The 15,492-nt window shown below is 37.8% G+C and overlaps 2 protein-coding genes across 2 annotated transcripts in view; both read left to right on the forward strand.

Annotated features, from left to right (window-relative positions):
- Positions 1-15,492, forward strand: part of LOC306961234 (stimulated by retinoic acid gene 6 protein-like) — a 32,767-nt gene that overhangs the window by 9,321 nt on the left and 7,954 nt on the right. Inside the window, exon 7 of the mRNA XM_079553898.1 lies at positions 11,212-11,337. Coding sequence (XP_079410024.1) covers positions 11,212-11,337 — 126 coding nt within the window. The remainder of the gene's footprint in view (positions 1-11,211; positions 11,338-15,492) is intronic.
- LOC306960486 (stimulated by retinoic acid gene 6 protein-like) lies at positions 7,683-10,643 on the forward strand (the record flags this gene model as incomplete). Its single annotated transcript, XM_079552916.1, has 6 exons — positions 7,683-7,781; positions 8,497-8,575; positions 9,743-9,843; positions 9,946-10,073; positions 10,181-10,301; positions 10,589-10,643. The coding sequence occupies exons 1-6, from the start codon at positions 7,762-7,764 to the stop codon at positions 10,641-10,643; spliced, it is 504 nt and encodes a 167-aa protein (XP_079409042.1). The 5' UTR covers positions 7,683-7,761.

A 15,492-nucleotide genomic window follows, 5' to 3' on the forward strand; every position in this document is an offset into this window, starting at 1 on the left:
TTTAAAGTATCACTATCAAATATTTTTAGATTTTCTAGAGTATTCATTACAGAGTCACTACAGAGTCAAAACTATGACTTGAGGTCTGTTTAACAATGATGATAGATAATCAAATTTACTTTATTACAGTAGGTATTTTGTTTCTCAGTTGAGTACAAACCTATATACTTCTTCTTGCTCTGTGTTCCAAACCTGTTACATTATTTGAGCTTCAAGAAAAGCAAGGACAGTAGCATTTTGTGAGCTTGGTTCGGAGTCCTTTCTTGGCAGTTAATGGTGTCCAATGGGTCCAATGAATTTCAAAATTCCATAGGGCTAAAAACACAAAATGGAACATATTGTGAGTACATATAGACTTAACAAAATTTGAAAAAATAATTGACCAAAATGAACATTACTCCCCCTTTTTCTTTTGGGTCCTCCCTTTGGAGTCACAGATGTAGGACCAGCCTCCTTCATCAGAGTGAGGGTGGGGGAAGAGCCATATGAGTTAGGTCAGGGAGTTCACCTTCCCAATGGCCTTGTGTATGAAACTGTTCTTCAGTCAGCTGGACCTGAACCGTAGATTCCTTAGTCTCCTCCCTTAGGGCATTACCTTGAAGAGACTGCATGATGGTTGCTTATGGTCCCTGACAATTTTTACAGCTTTACGGGTGAGACACATGGAGTACATATCCTAATTATAGGGGTGAGGGGCTCTGCAGATCTTCTTCGCTGCTTTTGTGATGCACTTGAGGCTCCTTCGGCAAGAGGTAGTACTAGCGCCGATAGTTCTTTGTTTCAATGTGAATAAGGGCTGTATGAAGCACAGTGGAGATGGCATCTTCAGTTGAGAGATTGGACCGATAAGCAGACTGGTTTGGGTCCAGTGTGTCAGGGAGATCAGACTTAATGTGGTCCATGACGAGCCGCTCAAAGCACTTCATAAGAACTGGAGTGAGTGCTACTGTGCGGTAGTCCTTAAAACATAAGGGTGGTGACTTCTTTGGCACTGGAATCATGGTTGTTGCTTTAAGACCCCTTGGAACCACAACCTGCTGCAGATATGTGTTAAGAATGTCTGTGAAGACTTCAGTGAGTTTGTTGACTACTCACATAGGCATGGTTGTCGTGGTGCCATTTCTGAGTCTCCATCTACAAGTAATTCCTTTGAGACACAGAATTGAACTTCTTGACAGCTGATCTCGATGACTGGACAACCTCAATAAGTTGTCTGCTCAGTTCTTCATGCTTGATTGAAGATCTATCTCCAAGTTTAAAGTCATTTCTATTCCAGCCGGCGATGACCAGTATACCAGCATTATGCTGAATCAGAGTGGCTTCATAAAGTTGTAAAGCAGCTGTTATTACAGTAAACTGAGCCGATACATGAGTCAGTTGTTGAGCTTCCAGCACTTGAAGTTGATCAAGAAATAACTGTTGAACCACTGCATATGAGGATATTATGGTATGTCCATCTTGTGCTCAGTAAGAGCAGCCATCACAGTATAAAGTCAAATTTGGATTTGTAAAGAGCGTTGTCTGCAAGTCTGTTCTCACATTTAGTTTCAGTCTTCTGTTGTAATAGTAAGACTTCCCAAGAACTCCACTTCCTCAAGAGTGAATGGCTGGTATGCCATTTGATGATTTTACGTCATTCTCCATGGGCAAACAGCTGCAGTGCTTAGTCCTTGTTGCTCTTACTCTCCCCCATCTTGGAGTGTGACTTTATTGTTGTTACTGCCGCTTTGGGTGTCATCTGAGATGCCGAGGATGGTCTAGGAGAGGATACTCAAGATACAGGAACTCCCTGATATTGAGGAGATTTGTCAGGGATGTCATCAAGGCTTTGTCATTTGCATATGGTTCCTTTCAAGCAACTGTGCAACTAGTACAACGGACATGTTCACATTCTCCAATTATTTAGGCTAGTTTTTATTTTCTTCCAGTCAGAACAGAGGTTTTGTACATGATCTGCCCTTAGTGATAGTCCATATCTTTCTTCCATTGTTTCTTTAGATGTAGGTACAGATTTTCTACAAAAACTCTCTTCTATATTTTAGCGTGGTGAATAGGGACATTGTTGTCGTTTGTCCTGCAGTTTATCTAAAATGCATTTGGTTAGTTTTTTTCTCTTCATCTCATCCAGTTGAGTCGGACAGTTACTAAACTCAAAAATAAAAAGGTTAATGCACAACACAATTATCAGGTGAATCAATATTACAATACAGTCTATGTTTATGCTGACTATATAGGCTTATGTCAAAACATGAGCAACATGTTTAATTTCAGTGGGATTTTCCAAATTAAAAGATCAAAAAGTTTCTTATTAATTAGTACTAATTTCTTGTAATTTTTTACATTTCTTCTTTTTAGATCTTACATGTAATTAGTAACCAATAGTTTAACATAAAAATTCAATACAAGTTTTCCATGGTCAAAAAAGTGAAAAGAAAAATAGTAACAAAGTATCAAATTAAAGATGGCCCAGATGCGCCAGCCAAAATCAACAAAAAGACATGTTCACTGGCCAACTGCTATGCAGTCGTAGAAGCAGATCCCACGTCCAAACTAATGGCCAAAAAATTCCACAACTAAACCCAAAACAAAAGAAAAGCGAAAATGAGACAACCAGTCACACCTGGGCAAAACTTTAACTAATGGTTATCAAAAAGCTACTACAGAGAATGGTGTGGCCTACACCTTCTCAAATGACAACTTATACAAACTGACATTGCCTTGTAACATTTCATACACCTGACATATCAATGGTGAAAATGGGACTAATCATGCAAATGGAAGATATAAGCAGCACTAGCTCAAGTTTTTTCTTTTACTATTTTAACCAAAATCACTAATTTGTTTGTTTTTGCTTTTTATCCATCTATGCATTTATGACTAAAAAATGAGAACAGTAAAAAGTCATATTTAGGTATTTAACAATTTGGGTAAAATGATTATGCAAGCTGAACAAAGTAGACGGTAAAAGTTAATCTATTTTTATGAATTCTAAAGGCTAAAGGGTCATAAACTACAGATTCAAGACATACTTCAAACAATTGTAATTCTTTTTAGCGACATTTAAGACCTTAATTTTAGGACAATTCTTTCAGTGAATCAAACAAGTAGTGGATAATTTGTCATCCTCTACATAAAACGAACTTTAAAAATGGGACATTTATCAAAATATGCAGCACAGACAGACAAAGGTCTAAACAGCTGTGGTCTCCAGGAACAAGTGGTCACTCTAACAGCCAGTCATACAAAACACTTCTTCAGAATTACATTTTTTGTCACTTAGATATGGGTAGACAAAAACAATTTCCCATTCATTTAAATTTTAGGCTTGTTTGCTTAACATTTGACACTTAATATCAACATTATCATTTCATCAAGTCCAAATGCAAGACATTGTGGCACATTTACAATTGTTGCCAAATTTAAATTTACAAATAATGTGTAATTCCAAAAGCAACTAAAAGAAAGAAGATCCAGTATCCAATCATTTCTCTATCATCTTTTCCCATTTTCTTTTTTACTCCTTTATTTCAGTTGCTGGTAAATTTAGGTATCACACTTAATGATAATTTGGTAAGGGGAAAACGGCCAATCTTTTTGGTTTAAGAATAGATAAACTTTACTTTGTTTTATACTAAAAGTCAATATACTATTATTTAAGCCAAACACATGCACACATTATGTCAATAGGAAATACATTTCAGGTAGAAATGGATCATCATATTTACATACTATATACTGTGCTTTCTGTGCCACTGCCTGAGATAAATAAAACATGAAAAAATAAATGAATAGGACTATGTGATTTGACCAAAAATAAAATCTCAATTTCGTTTAGATGAATGATTTGTATGAACAATACCAGTGAAGCTAATTTCTTTGACGATAGACTTACAAGAGGTTGCTGATCTTAAAACTACTCAGAGTACATTTATTTTTTAGATACATTACTCAATTATCTAGAATTGTTGTTTCTGTTTTTAAATATGCCTTATCTACTCTTACAAACTTGATTGTAAGCTAGGAAGTTTTCAACAGTGTTTTACAGGCTCACACTCTGCTGTGATTGACGACCATCAACAAAGGGAAAGGGGCGGAGTTAAGCATATCTCTCAGCTCAAGGGGAGAAGAAAGAGAATCGGGCCAGAGTAAAAACAAACGTAGCACAACACACAGCCCTAATAAAATAGGAGATACTCAGGAAATTGCTGATTCTCTATTGTTTTTTTTGTTTTTTTCAGATTTTCTGCCAATTTTACAGCCTTAATATAATTTCAGTAATTTATGCAAGTTATAGGTTATAGGCTACTTACACAAGTTATCAGTTATGCGTATGTTATAGGACTAATAGAATAGGACTTAATCCATTTCTGCAGCTTCTGCAATTTCAGCAGTTCAGCAAGTAAATCATTTTCAACATTTACACTGTGAATTCCACAGTCATTCGCAATGGCTTCGTGATTACAACAGTTTCCAGTTTATTTTTGTATTTTCCCACTTTTTCTAGCTAGCTTTCCTTATATCACTAATACATATACAGTTTTTACACACTTCTAAATCTTTTATACTTTCTCTATTCTACTTTTTTCAGAACGCATAAAACTAACTAAACATAAAATTCCATTAATTCACCTCAAACACCGACACAGTCACAGTAGATATTGAATAAAACAAAACAAAACAATACAAAAAGCAACAATAGCTCAAGACTAAAACAAGACAGGACAAGACAAAGACAAATAGACAATGAGACAAGACATACAAGTCCTTGTACTAAAATATCAATTTCCCCACATTTTAGAAAACCCTTCTTAGTGTCCTTATAACTCCCACTTTTTTTTCTTTCGTAAAAAGGATAAAAACGTGCCCTACTTACATTTTTCTGTTGTTTTCTTATTTTCTTATTTTTGTTATTCCAGAAACTTATAAAACAAGTTTATACTATCTGGTTGTCATTGTGGGCAAACCAATTCCCCCACATAATATAAAATATCATAGTTTAGTTCACTAAATATAAATTAAAGTACCGTCATAACGTCGGATTTTCTAAGTGTCTACTTTATTTTGACAAAAAAAGCGTAAAAAACGTGAAATGGCTACTTTTTTACTAAAAAAGCGTAAAAAGTGTTTGTCTACTTTTTTTCCTAAAAAAGCGTAAAAACGTGAAATGTCTACCTTGTTTTACCAAAAAAAGCGCGACAAAAAAAATGAATGCCCACAAAATTTAAAGGAAATAGTGTGGTTGTCTGTAATGTCCAGTTCGTGTGAGAGAAAGACCCTAACAACATTTTTTTTTAAAATGTCTACTTTATTTTTAATGAAAAAGCGTAAAAAACATCTACTTTATTTTGACGAAAAAGCGTAAAAAACGAGAAAGTCTACTTTATTTTTAATGAAAAAGCGTAAAAAACATCTACTTTATTTTTAATGAAAAAGCGTAAAAAACATCTCAACACAATCAAAACACCTGTAGGCCTACCATAACTTAACATGAGCAGCATTTCATATGCCCTCTGGATCCTTATTTCAACACATCACTTATTTCACTGCGCATATAACTTATTTCCTTTAAAATATACTGTTTCCATAAATAAACAAACAAAAACAAAACAAACACAAAACACAAAAACATAGAGCACGGCCAATCATTCAAAAACTATTTTAGATTAATCCAATTTGCAGATATTCTATAAAAAAGGTTTCTGCATTACCTGTTAGAGGAGAGCTCTCTCTTTTGAATGAAGGTCGAAAAGGCTCTATGGAGACTCCCTGCGATGGTGTCACTTGTCAGGCCTGAAATCAATCGTCGATGGTTTTCTCAAAAAAGATTTCATTTTGCTGTTTTTTCCCGGCCAATGCACCAAATTGTGGATGTTGTGGCTAACAAAAATGCTAAGAAAAATGCTAAAAGCAAAGCAGTTCTTAGGGCCTTTATTAGCACAAGATGACAGCGTGGTGACAGTCGCAGAGAGTCTGCAGGTTTAACAAAACACCAAGCTTTTATACCAAAGGGGCTGATTTACCACAAAGCATTCTTTACCAGGACACTAAAATAGATGTCTTCAAACAGATGTCGTAAATACAACTGTAACAACAATTGAACAACTGCAATCTAACTTTATTGCATGGTCAGCAGGAAGGCCAACTTAGGTCAACAGGAGGTCACAGGAGATACCAGAGAAACAACTGTTATCTCACTTTAAGCTAAGAACAATTTATATTTAGAAAACTGCAAACAAGAAGACACATATTTCCACATGTTCCTTTTTCCTTATGTGAAAAGGTCGCCCTGTTTCGCCTATGTATGATTTTTTGCATGATTTGCAGGGACTCTCATAAATTGCGTCGCATTTCTCCTCCTGTAGTATTCTGTCTTTTGGATGTACTAAAAGCGGCCTCAGTTTGGTGTGTGAAACATGTAAAGGTAAAAAGATTTCAACATCTCTAACCCTAGTGTCTGACAAAATGAGCCCAAAAAGTGATGGTTTCCAGCACTCCATAAAACAACAATGTATGTACGCTGCCAAGGAATGTATTTACACCAACCTGTGTCCAACCACACAACGCTTTTGCTAAACAATTTGTACTCTTGATGTCCAGATCTTTTTGTTACTGTGAATAAGAAGAAATAGGGCTTGTGCTGCCCCTCTGGCCACACCACAGCCGCCTGGACAAAATGAAAGACACGGTTTTTGGATGCATTTTGGGAATATATTGCATGCACCCAATGGGCACACACAGACTTGCCTGAATGTGTCTGTGTGTTTGAAAGTGGACGAGAGTGGGCTGATTTCTGGGTTTGTCATTTGATTGAACAAGAAAAGATTGCACTGAACTCTGACTTGGTACAGTATGGTTGGAGGATAACAGGTGTGGAAGTTGTCCTTGTGCCCAAGGATTAATTATAAACGACACTGGAATAAAATGTCTGTACTCTGACATCTAGAAAGTTACGTGCCAAACATTGCCCTCTGGTGGTGGTTAAAACCTGTACTACACATGGAAAAACTACACAAAAAAGTATGATCAAGTCACATTTGTCAAACGCGATGAAACAGAAAGGGTAAGTTACTTTTGTTTGACGTGCATTAAACCCAATTCATGCACAATTTGTATATTTCTTATGTTTGTAGGTTACGCATTAAAGCTTAACAACAACAACAAAAACCTCGGGGGAAATTTTATATTCGCATATGTTGGTAAAATAGGTAGTAAAAGGCGTATTTTACTCTCTGAATTATATTTGCCAATAACAACCATCAATTTATAGCGTATTTTAAAATGTATAAGTCAGTTTTGTCGGTGACTTCATTTTAGTTGTGGTTATTATTTTTTTTCGAAATTACAGGTACGTAGTCGTTACAGTCTATGGAATAAGCCCTTAATAGCGCCCCCTCACGTGGTGCGTAATGCTCAAGCCCAGAGGCAACTGTGCAAAGATTTGGGGAAGAAGGGGCGCGCGGCACAAGCAACAAAATCTACTTCCTCTCTTCCAATGATGAGAAGCAGATTTCTTTAAGTGTGTTTAAACCACTTCCAGGAATTCGAGCAATTGAGAAAGTGATTGTTGGGCTACTGTACAAAACAACAGGGGCAAATGGGGTTACAGGAAATAGATTGTTGCAGCCTCCCATTCAAGGGAGGAAGAGGGAGGTCTAAACTAAAAACGAGACGGAAAACAGTGTAGAGACCATATCTTGCTGGCACTGTAATTCTTTTTTATTTTCAACACAGATAACCAGGATTTAAGCAGCCCCTTGAAAAATGGACTTCATGCCAGATGCGTAAGTACTGCTCCTGTGAACGTGGTTTGAAAGTATGTTTTGATGAGGCTCTTTCAGACTGTCAATATAAGTTTGGATGATTTTAGTCTCTTCTTTTCATTTTTATTTAGTCTTATTTTAGTCGACTATTAACACTGTTATAAAGGTTGAGTACATGTTGTATTTATTCCCATGAATCACAAAATTACATTCTGCCATGGGAAAATCTTATGAAAGTTTATAACCTGGAATCTTTGTACATTTAGGTATTGTAAAAAGTGCTCAACCGTGTTCCAACAGGCAGAAATCAAGCTGATGCTCAGGGCGGGGCAAAACCTTGGACAATGCTGCACATTTGATCCACACTTACATTCCATTAAGTACCTGCCCTCGGACCGTTTCATGCCTCAGAAACGAAACTTAGCGAGCTTGTGTATCTATGCTCTTGCTGCCCTCTCCCACCCAGCTGGTTATGAAATACAACAATAGGAAGGTGCAAAATATAGAAACAAAACATGTTACGGAAAACGGCTAATTCTATTTTAATAACTGAACTCTTACTTGAGTAAAGCAGTCAGTTACTCTTTCCACTGACTGAGTAAATCTGTAAGTGATAAAAGCTTCACAGATAGAAATGGATCAAAGTGTAATTAATTCAAGGTTTGACTAATCTTCTTGTGATTATCTTAAATTTACATTGACAGTTCATTTTCATGTCACTGTTTTTCGTTTTCAGGGAACCCACTGTCACTGTTCCGAGTTGTAACGATGCAGTCTCAATGGACATTTGTCTGCACTTTTCCCTCATACCTGCTGTAAGTCTTGGCCATTCATGGTGTATGAGATAACTTTTAAAGTGTCTTTACATGTTGGCAGTGTTGTTCAATGTTTTAAAACTTATAATGTATACAGCGGGAACCACATGTTTACATACACTTTATAAAAAGACACATTTCCGAATGTCGAACCATCATACAGATAAGAAAGAAGGCGGGTTCTGTGTCCCAGAGATAAACATGCTGTGGTCTGAAATGTGAATATCAACCCAAGAACAAATGCAAAAGTCCTGGGGAAGATACTGAAACTGGTCAGAGTTTGTCATTATCTAGAGTGTTCCCGTTGCATGTGTGGAAAACTGATTATAAGTTGAGGCACAGCCCTATGTGCATATAAAACACCTTAACTCACTATTATGATGAGTCTGATGAAGATGTCGCTTCACCTAATGACATCAGTTAGTGAAGAGCAAGTGTTAAGAGGTCATGAGGAGTTGGAATATGCAAAAGAAACATTGATGAATAAAACCAGACACAGTTTCACATAACTGAAACACAATGTCATTATTTAAAGGGGGGGTATTATGCAAAATCGACTTTTTCAAGCTTTACATCATGTCATTAAAAACATGCCTGAAGTGTTGCCTTGGCACATTCACGTATTTTTGAGTAATCTGTAAAAACTCTGATGGCAGCCATTTTAGGGATAGGTTTGCCTGAGTCCTCCTAGGAACGCCCCCCCCCCTCCTGGAGACGCCTCCGAGCTTTCGTCACCAGCCGAGTAACCAACCACTGCTCCTCAGCAGAACCCCCTCCCCACTGAAGCCACAGACAGCGTGTGGAGGGGGCGTGTCTGAAAGGGTCAGAGGTTCTTAAAGAGACAGAGGCCTATTTCAAGACATTCGCTACAGCCATTTTGAGAGAGCAATTTTATACAAGGCAGTTATTCTAATTTACTGCATTTACAGACCAACAGAAGGTTTGGTCATCATTGTAGTGTGTTATAGACTGGTGCTATGTGATTGAAAAAAGCATAATAGCTCCTCTTTAAGTAAAAAAAAAAATAGCTCAAATGTCTGTTTAATGTAATATGAGCTCTTTAACAGTAGCACTTCTTAAACTCAACAAAGTGCACTTCAGCCTTTCTTATGTCTGGTGTATCGGTTTTCCATTATGTTCATTTGCAAACCATTGGCTGTCTTCCAGGTGCTCATTGTGGGAGTGCTTTCATTCCTCCAAAGAAGAAAGATACAGTACACGATTGAACAGAGATTCCCTTTACTACAAGGACGTTTCGCCATTGTTATGTGAGAGTTCTGTATTTGAGAAGACTTTTACAATGTTCTATGACAATTTGTGTTCCTTGATTGTTGAAAATATCTTACATGAGACTGTGTGTTTGCCAACAGTCCTATGGATGCTATGAGCTTCAGTAATCGCTGGTCATATGGTTTTGCGTTTGGGGCAATTTCCTACAGTGTGTTGGAGCTCTTCCATGAACAGCATGTGCCAAAAGGGTTTCCTTCTTGGGCAAAGGGTGGGTTGTAAATGTACATCACAAACTGCAATTCAACAAGCATCACATGGTTGAGCTTTTGCAGTAGCATCAGTAATTTCATCATACTCTTTATATTTGCTTCTCAGCTATAGCATACTTGATTGGATCCTTCGAGGTGGGCCTGGCATACTTCCCTTTCTTTGCCTGTCTGTCAACACCATTTAGGGCAGCTGGTGGTGTGATGGGAACACTCTACTCCATATGCTGGTAAATATACAGTGTTTAACACGTTTCAAGGGCAAAGCTGTCAGAAAATGCTACAGTAACGGCAGTTTAATATTGAATTGTAATTTCCAAAATGTATTAAAAATGATCAATATACAGGATGATTTTGGTATCTTAGCAGAGAATAAAACGGCTCTATATTATTTAATGGCTTTGTTTTAGTTTTTTTCTATTCATAAAATCTGCTTGCTATACCAGTTTCGTGTATTTCTTTTTTGTGTGTAATTTTGCTGTGAGGGAGGTTAATTTCTGTATCTTCATTGTTGCAGGATTATCATCGTCGCTTGGGATTGTTTTTCCTGTCCTGATGGTGAGGTACGATAACACATTTGTTGTTGTTGTTTTTTTTACTGATTTTTGAATAATCCAGGCATTGTCTCCCTCAAACGGTTGTCATGTACTTAATTAATTAATAATTTACTGCAATTCTGGCTCTCCTCAACAATCAGCGCTCCATCGATGCTTATCAGAGCTCAGTCACCTGACACTTTGAACGCCGCATCAGAGACCTTCATAAACACTATATGTTCTCCATACACTCAGTGCTCTCCATCATTCAATCCATTCTGCTGTACTGCTCCCCCTGTTTTACACCATGCTGTCAGTCTCCCATAAAAAAAACAAGCAAATTCACTCACACAGCATCCAATATCATCCGCTCCCCCGCACCCAACATCTTAAAGCTCAATAGAGGTTGCTCAACACTGAGCACCCTCCATAACCCCTTTCAGCTCCTCCACTCTGGACACCTCAATACAGCCTGTTTTAATTTGTCATACCTTGCTTAATATTATTTTTGTTGTCTGTTGTGCACTTTTTATGTTGCACATGATGGTCTGTAGAAACAAATTTCACACATGGGACAATAAAGAATCCAATCTTGTTCTGTCAGGAGTGGGGCCACTACCAGAAGCTGATTTACCAGTGGCCTTGGATGCTCTCTCTCATCTTCCTCTTGGGGCGTTTCATTTTCCTGCTGGTCAAAGCTGTGCTCCAACAGAGCAAAGCTGAGCACGAGGTAAACTACTGCCCCCTATGCTACGATTGTGCTCAAAATATTACATACCCTCAGAATTTTTCATTCTTTTTTTCAAGGAATATGAAAGATAACACAAAAGTTTTTTTTTCACTCATAGTTGTGTGAAGCCACTGAAACAACTGAGTTTGCTATTTTTAAATCATTATGAAAAAAGAGTGGTTCAATGATATTGAGGTCAGGAGACTGAGATGGCCATGATAGTCAGGGACCCAAACTCTCAAAAGCTCTTTAAATTGGGTTGAACCTGACACCGTCTGATATATGCTTTATTTGTGTTTTTTCGGTTAACTTTGACCCTAAGGACCAATAATTGGAGGGTCTGCTCTGCTGGAAATATCGCGAAAAAAAATTGTGGCCATTTTAGTGTATGTACCCTGTATTTTTATCAGAAAAATGTGAAAAACGACTTTTTTCCCTCAAATCCTCAGTGGGTTGAGTAGGCTGTCAATAAATGCATTCCAGATACACAGAACACATGTGCTGAGAACATCCACTGAAAAAATCGCTCTAAAAACACATTTCTACACATTTTTGCATCAATTTAATACAAAAAAATGTGGCGTTTTCTCACTTTTTTTTCCAATATTTGTATCTTTACTTCATTGGCAATCAACTATTCCACCCAGTTATGGCATCAGTCAATATGCCATTATTTTAAACAGACTGTAGACACATTCCACAGAAAAAATGATCAAAATCCAACAAACATTATTGGATCTGTGATGATTTAAAGACCAATAAGTGACCGACAGACTCAGAACCTCGGAACTGTCAAAAGTCACTTTTGACACTGGTCCATATTTTGGTTTAGGCCATTTCCAGCCCATTAGATAATGATTTACACCAAAGTATTTGGTATCATTGGAAAGAAGACATTGTCATGTTTCATTTGAGCCCAAAGGTACTACTCTGTAACAATTGCCGTGGTAACCATAGCTCCTCAGACTCAAATGTGAGAACATTTTTTCACAATTTTCACAAAAAAATGTTTTACTACATTTAATGCTGTTTCTTCCAGGAACATCACAGACACACATCTCTGATACTGGGCAACTCTCTAGACTCTGAGGATTCAGGAAATGTATAACATGTCAGAACTTTCTCAGCTTAAGGCCTCACTGTGAGCCATGAAGTAAAAGAATGTCCACCTCATATGAGCCTCTCCCATAGAAATAAGCCTATATCTGCCAGGTTGGAACAGCTGGTGGGACTTTCTGACCAGGACAGGCCCAACGTAACTTGAAATTACATTTATTAAAATTATAATTATTCTGTATCATATAAGCTGTATCTTAAATTGTAAAAGAAAAAATATATATCCGTATTCTGTAGCCTTTAACAGTACAGGTGAAACTCGGAAAATTAGAATATCGTTCAAAAGTTCATTTATTTCTGTAATTCAAGTTAAAATGTGAAACTAATATATGATATAGACTCATGACAAAGTTGCATATGTCAAGCTTTTGTTTGTTATCATGATTATGGCATTTTCAAAATATTCTAATTTTAGGATTTTTAATTTGTGTTTTTTACAAGCTGGGCCATAATCATCCAAAGTATAATGAATAAAGGCCATACATGTCTCACTTTGCATGTAATGAGTCTATCATATATTAGTTTCACAGTTTACCGTGTGTTTCGCCCCATTAGGCGCACCTGATTATAAGGCGCGTTATCACTGATAATGGTTATTTTCATAAATAAGGCGCACCGGAATACAAGGCACACTAATTAATGCTGGTTTACCTGTAAACCTGTAGGTGTGTAAACACAGCCAGAAGTTGATACAAAGAGCGCACCAGGACATAAGGCGCACTGTTAAAATTAAAGGCTTTCATGTGCGCCTTATAGTGCGAAAAATACAGTAAGTTGAATAGCAGAAATGAATGCACTTTTTAACGTTGTTCTAAAAGAAGCTACACTCCACAGGATATAAGTATAAGTAAGTGCTTTGTCAGTGTATAATTGTACACAGTCAGTGTATAATTGTACACTGACATTGTGTTCAGGTGTTGGGTTAGCCCTGAGTCGCTGCGACTGAGCGTGCTGCCTGACCAGCATGTTTTTGGAGATCAGGAGTACCCAGAGGAAACCTGGCAGCCTGCTCTCAGTGCTGTTCTGAAAACAGTGCATCGCCTCCTGGGTTTGTCCCTGTGTCAGAGCATGGTGTCCTGCACTGGTCAGCTCCTCTTCCTCCTGTATTAATATATTCAGGCCAGTGCTAACAAACTTGGTGCAACTCAGAAACATCCACAGTGACCTTCCTGGAGTCATTGTGCACTTTGGGTCTTTCTACATCATACTCTCATATCCAGACGACCCAGTCGAGGTGATCAAGTCCTGCCTTGTGTGGTTCAAATTTTCAGCCTCACTTGATCCACAACTTTTTACAATGTCTGAAATGTTCTTGATGGCATTTGTCTTTATATTAATAATATTTAATAATAATATTTTCAATGCTCTTTGGAGTCCAGTTTAGTATTTAATGTATTCATAGACTCCCAAATTTACCCTCTGCATTTGACTCATCCTTCAAGCTTCAGAGAAACCTGCAGGAGCAGAGCCATCACGCTGCCTGTGGAGCTATCTCTAGATTTTGAGCCAGAAGCTAGGTTAGAAGTACTGAGGTGTTTTAGAGTACTGAAACAGGATTCTACTGGATTCTCGTCTGTGCAAAGCCCTTTGACCCAGGTTTGCACCCATCCATCCATTTTCTCACAATTTACCCACGGTCTGGTCATGGATGCAGCAGTCAAAGCAGAGATTCCCAGATATCACTCTTCACGAACACTAACTCCAGCCCTTCTGAAGGGATCCCGAGGCATTCCCTGTCCACAGAGAGGTATAGTCCATCCAATGTGTCCCCAAGCCACCTCATCTGGCCGCTCCTGACAGGAAGGAGCAGTGGTTCTACTCCGAGCTCCTCCCATGTAACTGCCTTACCCCAAGCCATCTTGTGAAGGTAACTAATTTCGTCCGCTTCACACTCGGCTGCAAACCAGAGCAGCTGAAGGTCCAACAGAACATCATCATCTGCAAACAGCAGAGATGAGATCCTGAGGTTCCCAAACCAGCAACCCTCCTGCCCCTGGCTGCGCCTAGAAACTCTGGTCATAAAAGTTACTTTTTATTTAATCATTCATAAAGCACATTTCTTGTGGGTTTCTTACACAACATTAAAGGGGCTATATCATGCAAAATCGACTTTGTTGTGCTATTTCCTAGTCAAAAACACCCCCAGAGTGTTTTTTGGCTTCATTCTCACAGTTCTCAGCAATCCTCCTGAATCCTGCTCTGAGCAGCTCCGCCCTCTGCTGGAAAACCCGATTTTAATTTGTAAAAAAAAGTTAATTAATTTTTAAAAAAGAAAGAAAAGGAAGTGCCTGACACGTCCGCACTGCCCCTGCGGAGAAAACAAACGCACCCCTGAGCGTCTGAACAGACGTCATGCTTGCACTGAAGGATGTGAAAAAGGAACTCTTTCTAACCTACTCTGGACACGCCTGTTCTTTTTTCTGACCTAACGATAATGTCAGGCAGATGTCAAGTCCTTATAACTGCATTATGAAGTAACTTGCTGTGATATTTATATTTATTTTACTGCTAATGTTGCATGAGCGCAGAGAGGGGGCGGAGTTAATTGAGTCCAAGTGTCTTGTCTTCCGGGTTGGAAATATAACCCCCGAAAATACTTATATAATATATATATATATATAATATTTCTCACAAATAGAGATACAATATATCATATAAATGTTTATAGTTTACTTTGGAATGAGTAAAATAGCATGATGCAGGTCCTTTATAACCAAAACTGAAATACATGAATATATATCTTTTTTAAAAGTGTGACAATTTTAACATGTACAAAGAACTTAAACAACTTCAGAAAAGCGAAGAGAAATGGTTTATTCCAGTATGGACTGTTTTGTTCAGACGACTGCCACTGTGATTTAGTCCTGGACTAAGCTTTAGTTTTGTGGTGACTCGTCGTGCATTAGTAATGTAATAAACCAACTTTAGTGAACGGACTACATCAAATTATTTACTTTATTAATTTACTAAACAGTAAAAAGGCTGTGGTTCATTGTAAGCATGTGGTTTAGGGATAATCCAGCTTCAGAGCAGTTTTCC

This window comes from Gobius niger, assembly GCF_951799975.1.
Source record: "Gobius niger genome assembly, chromosome: 3".
NCBI classification, from domain to species: domain Eukaryota; kingdom Metazoa; phylum Chordata; class Actinopteri; order Gobiiformes; family Gobiidae; genus Gobius; species Gobius niger.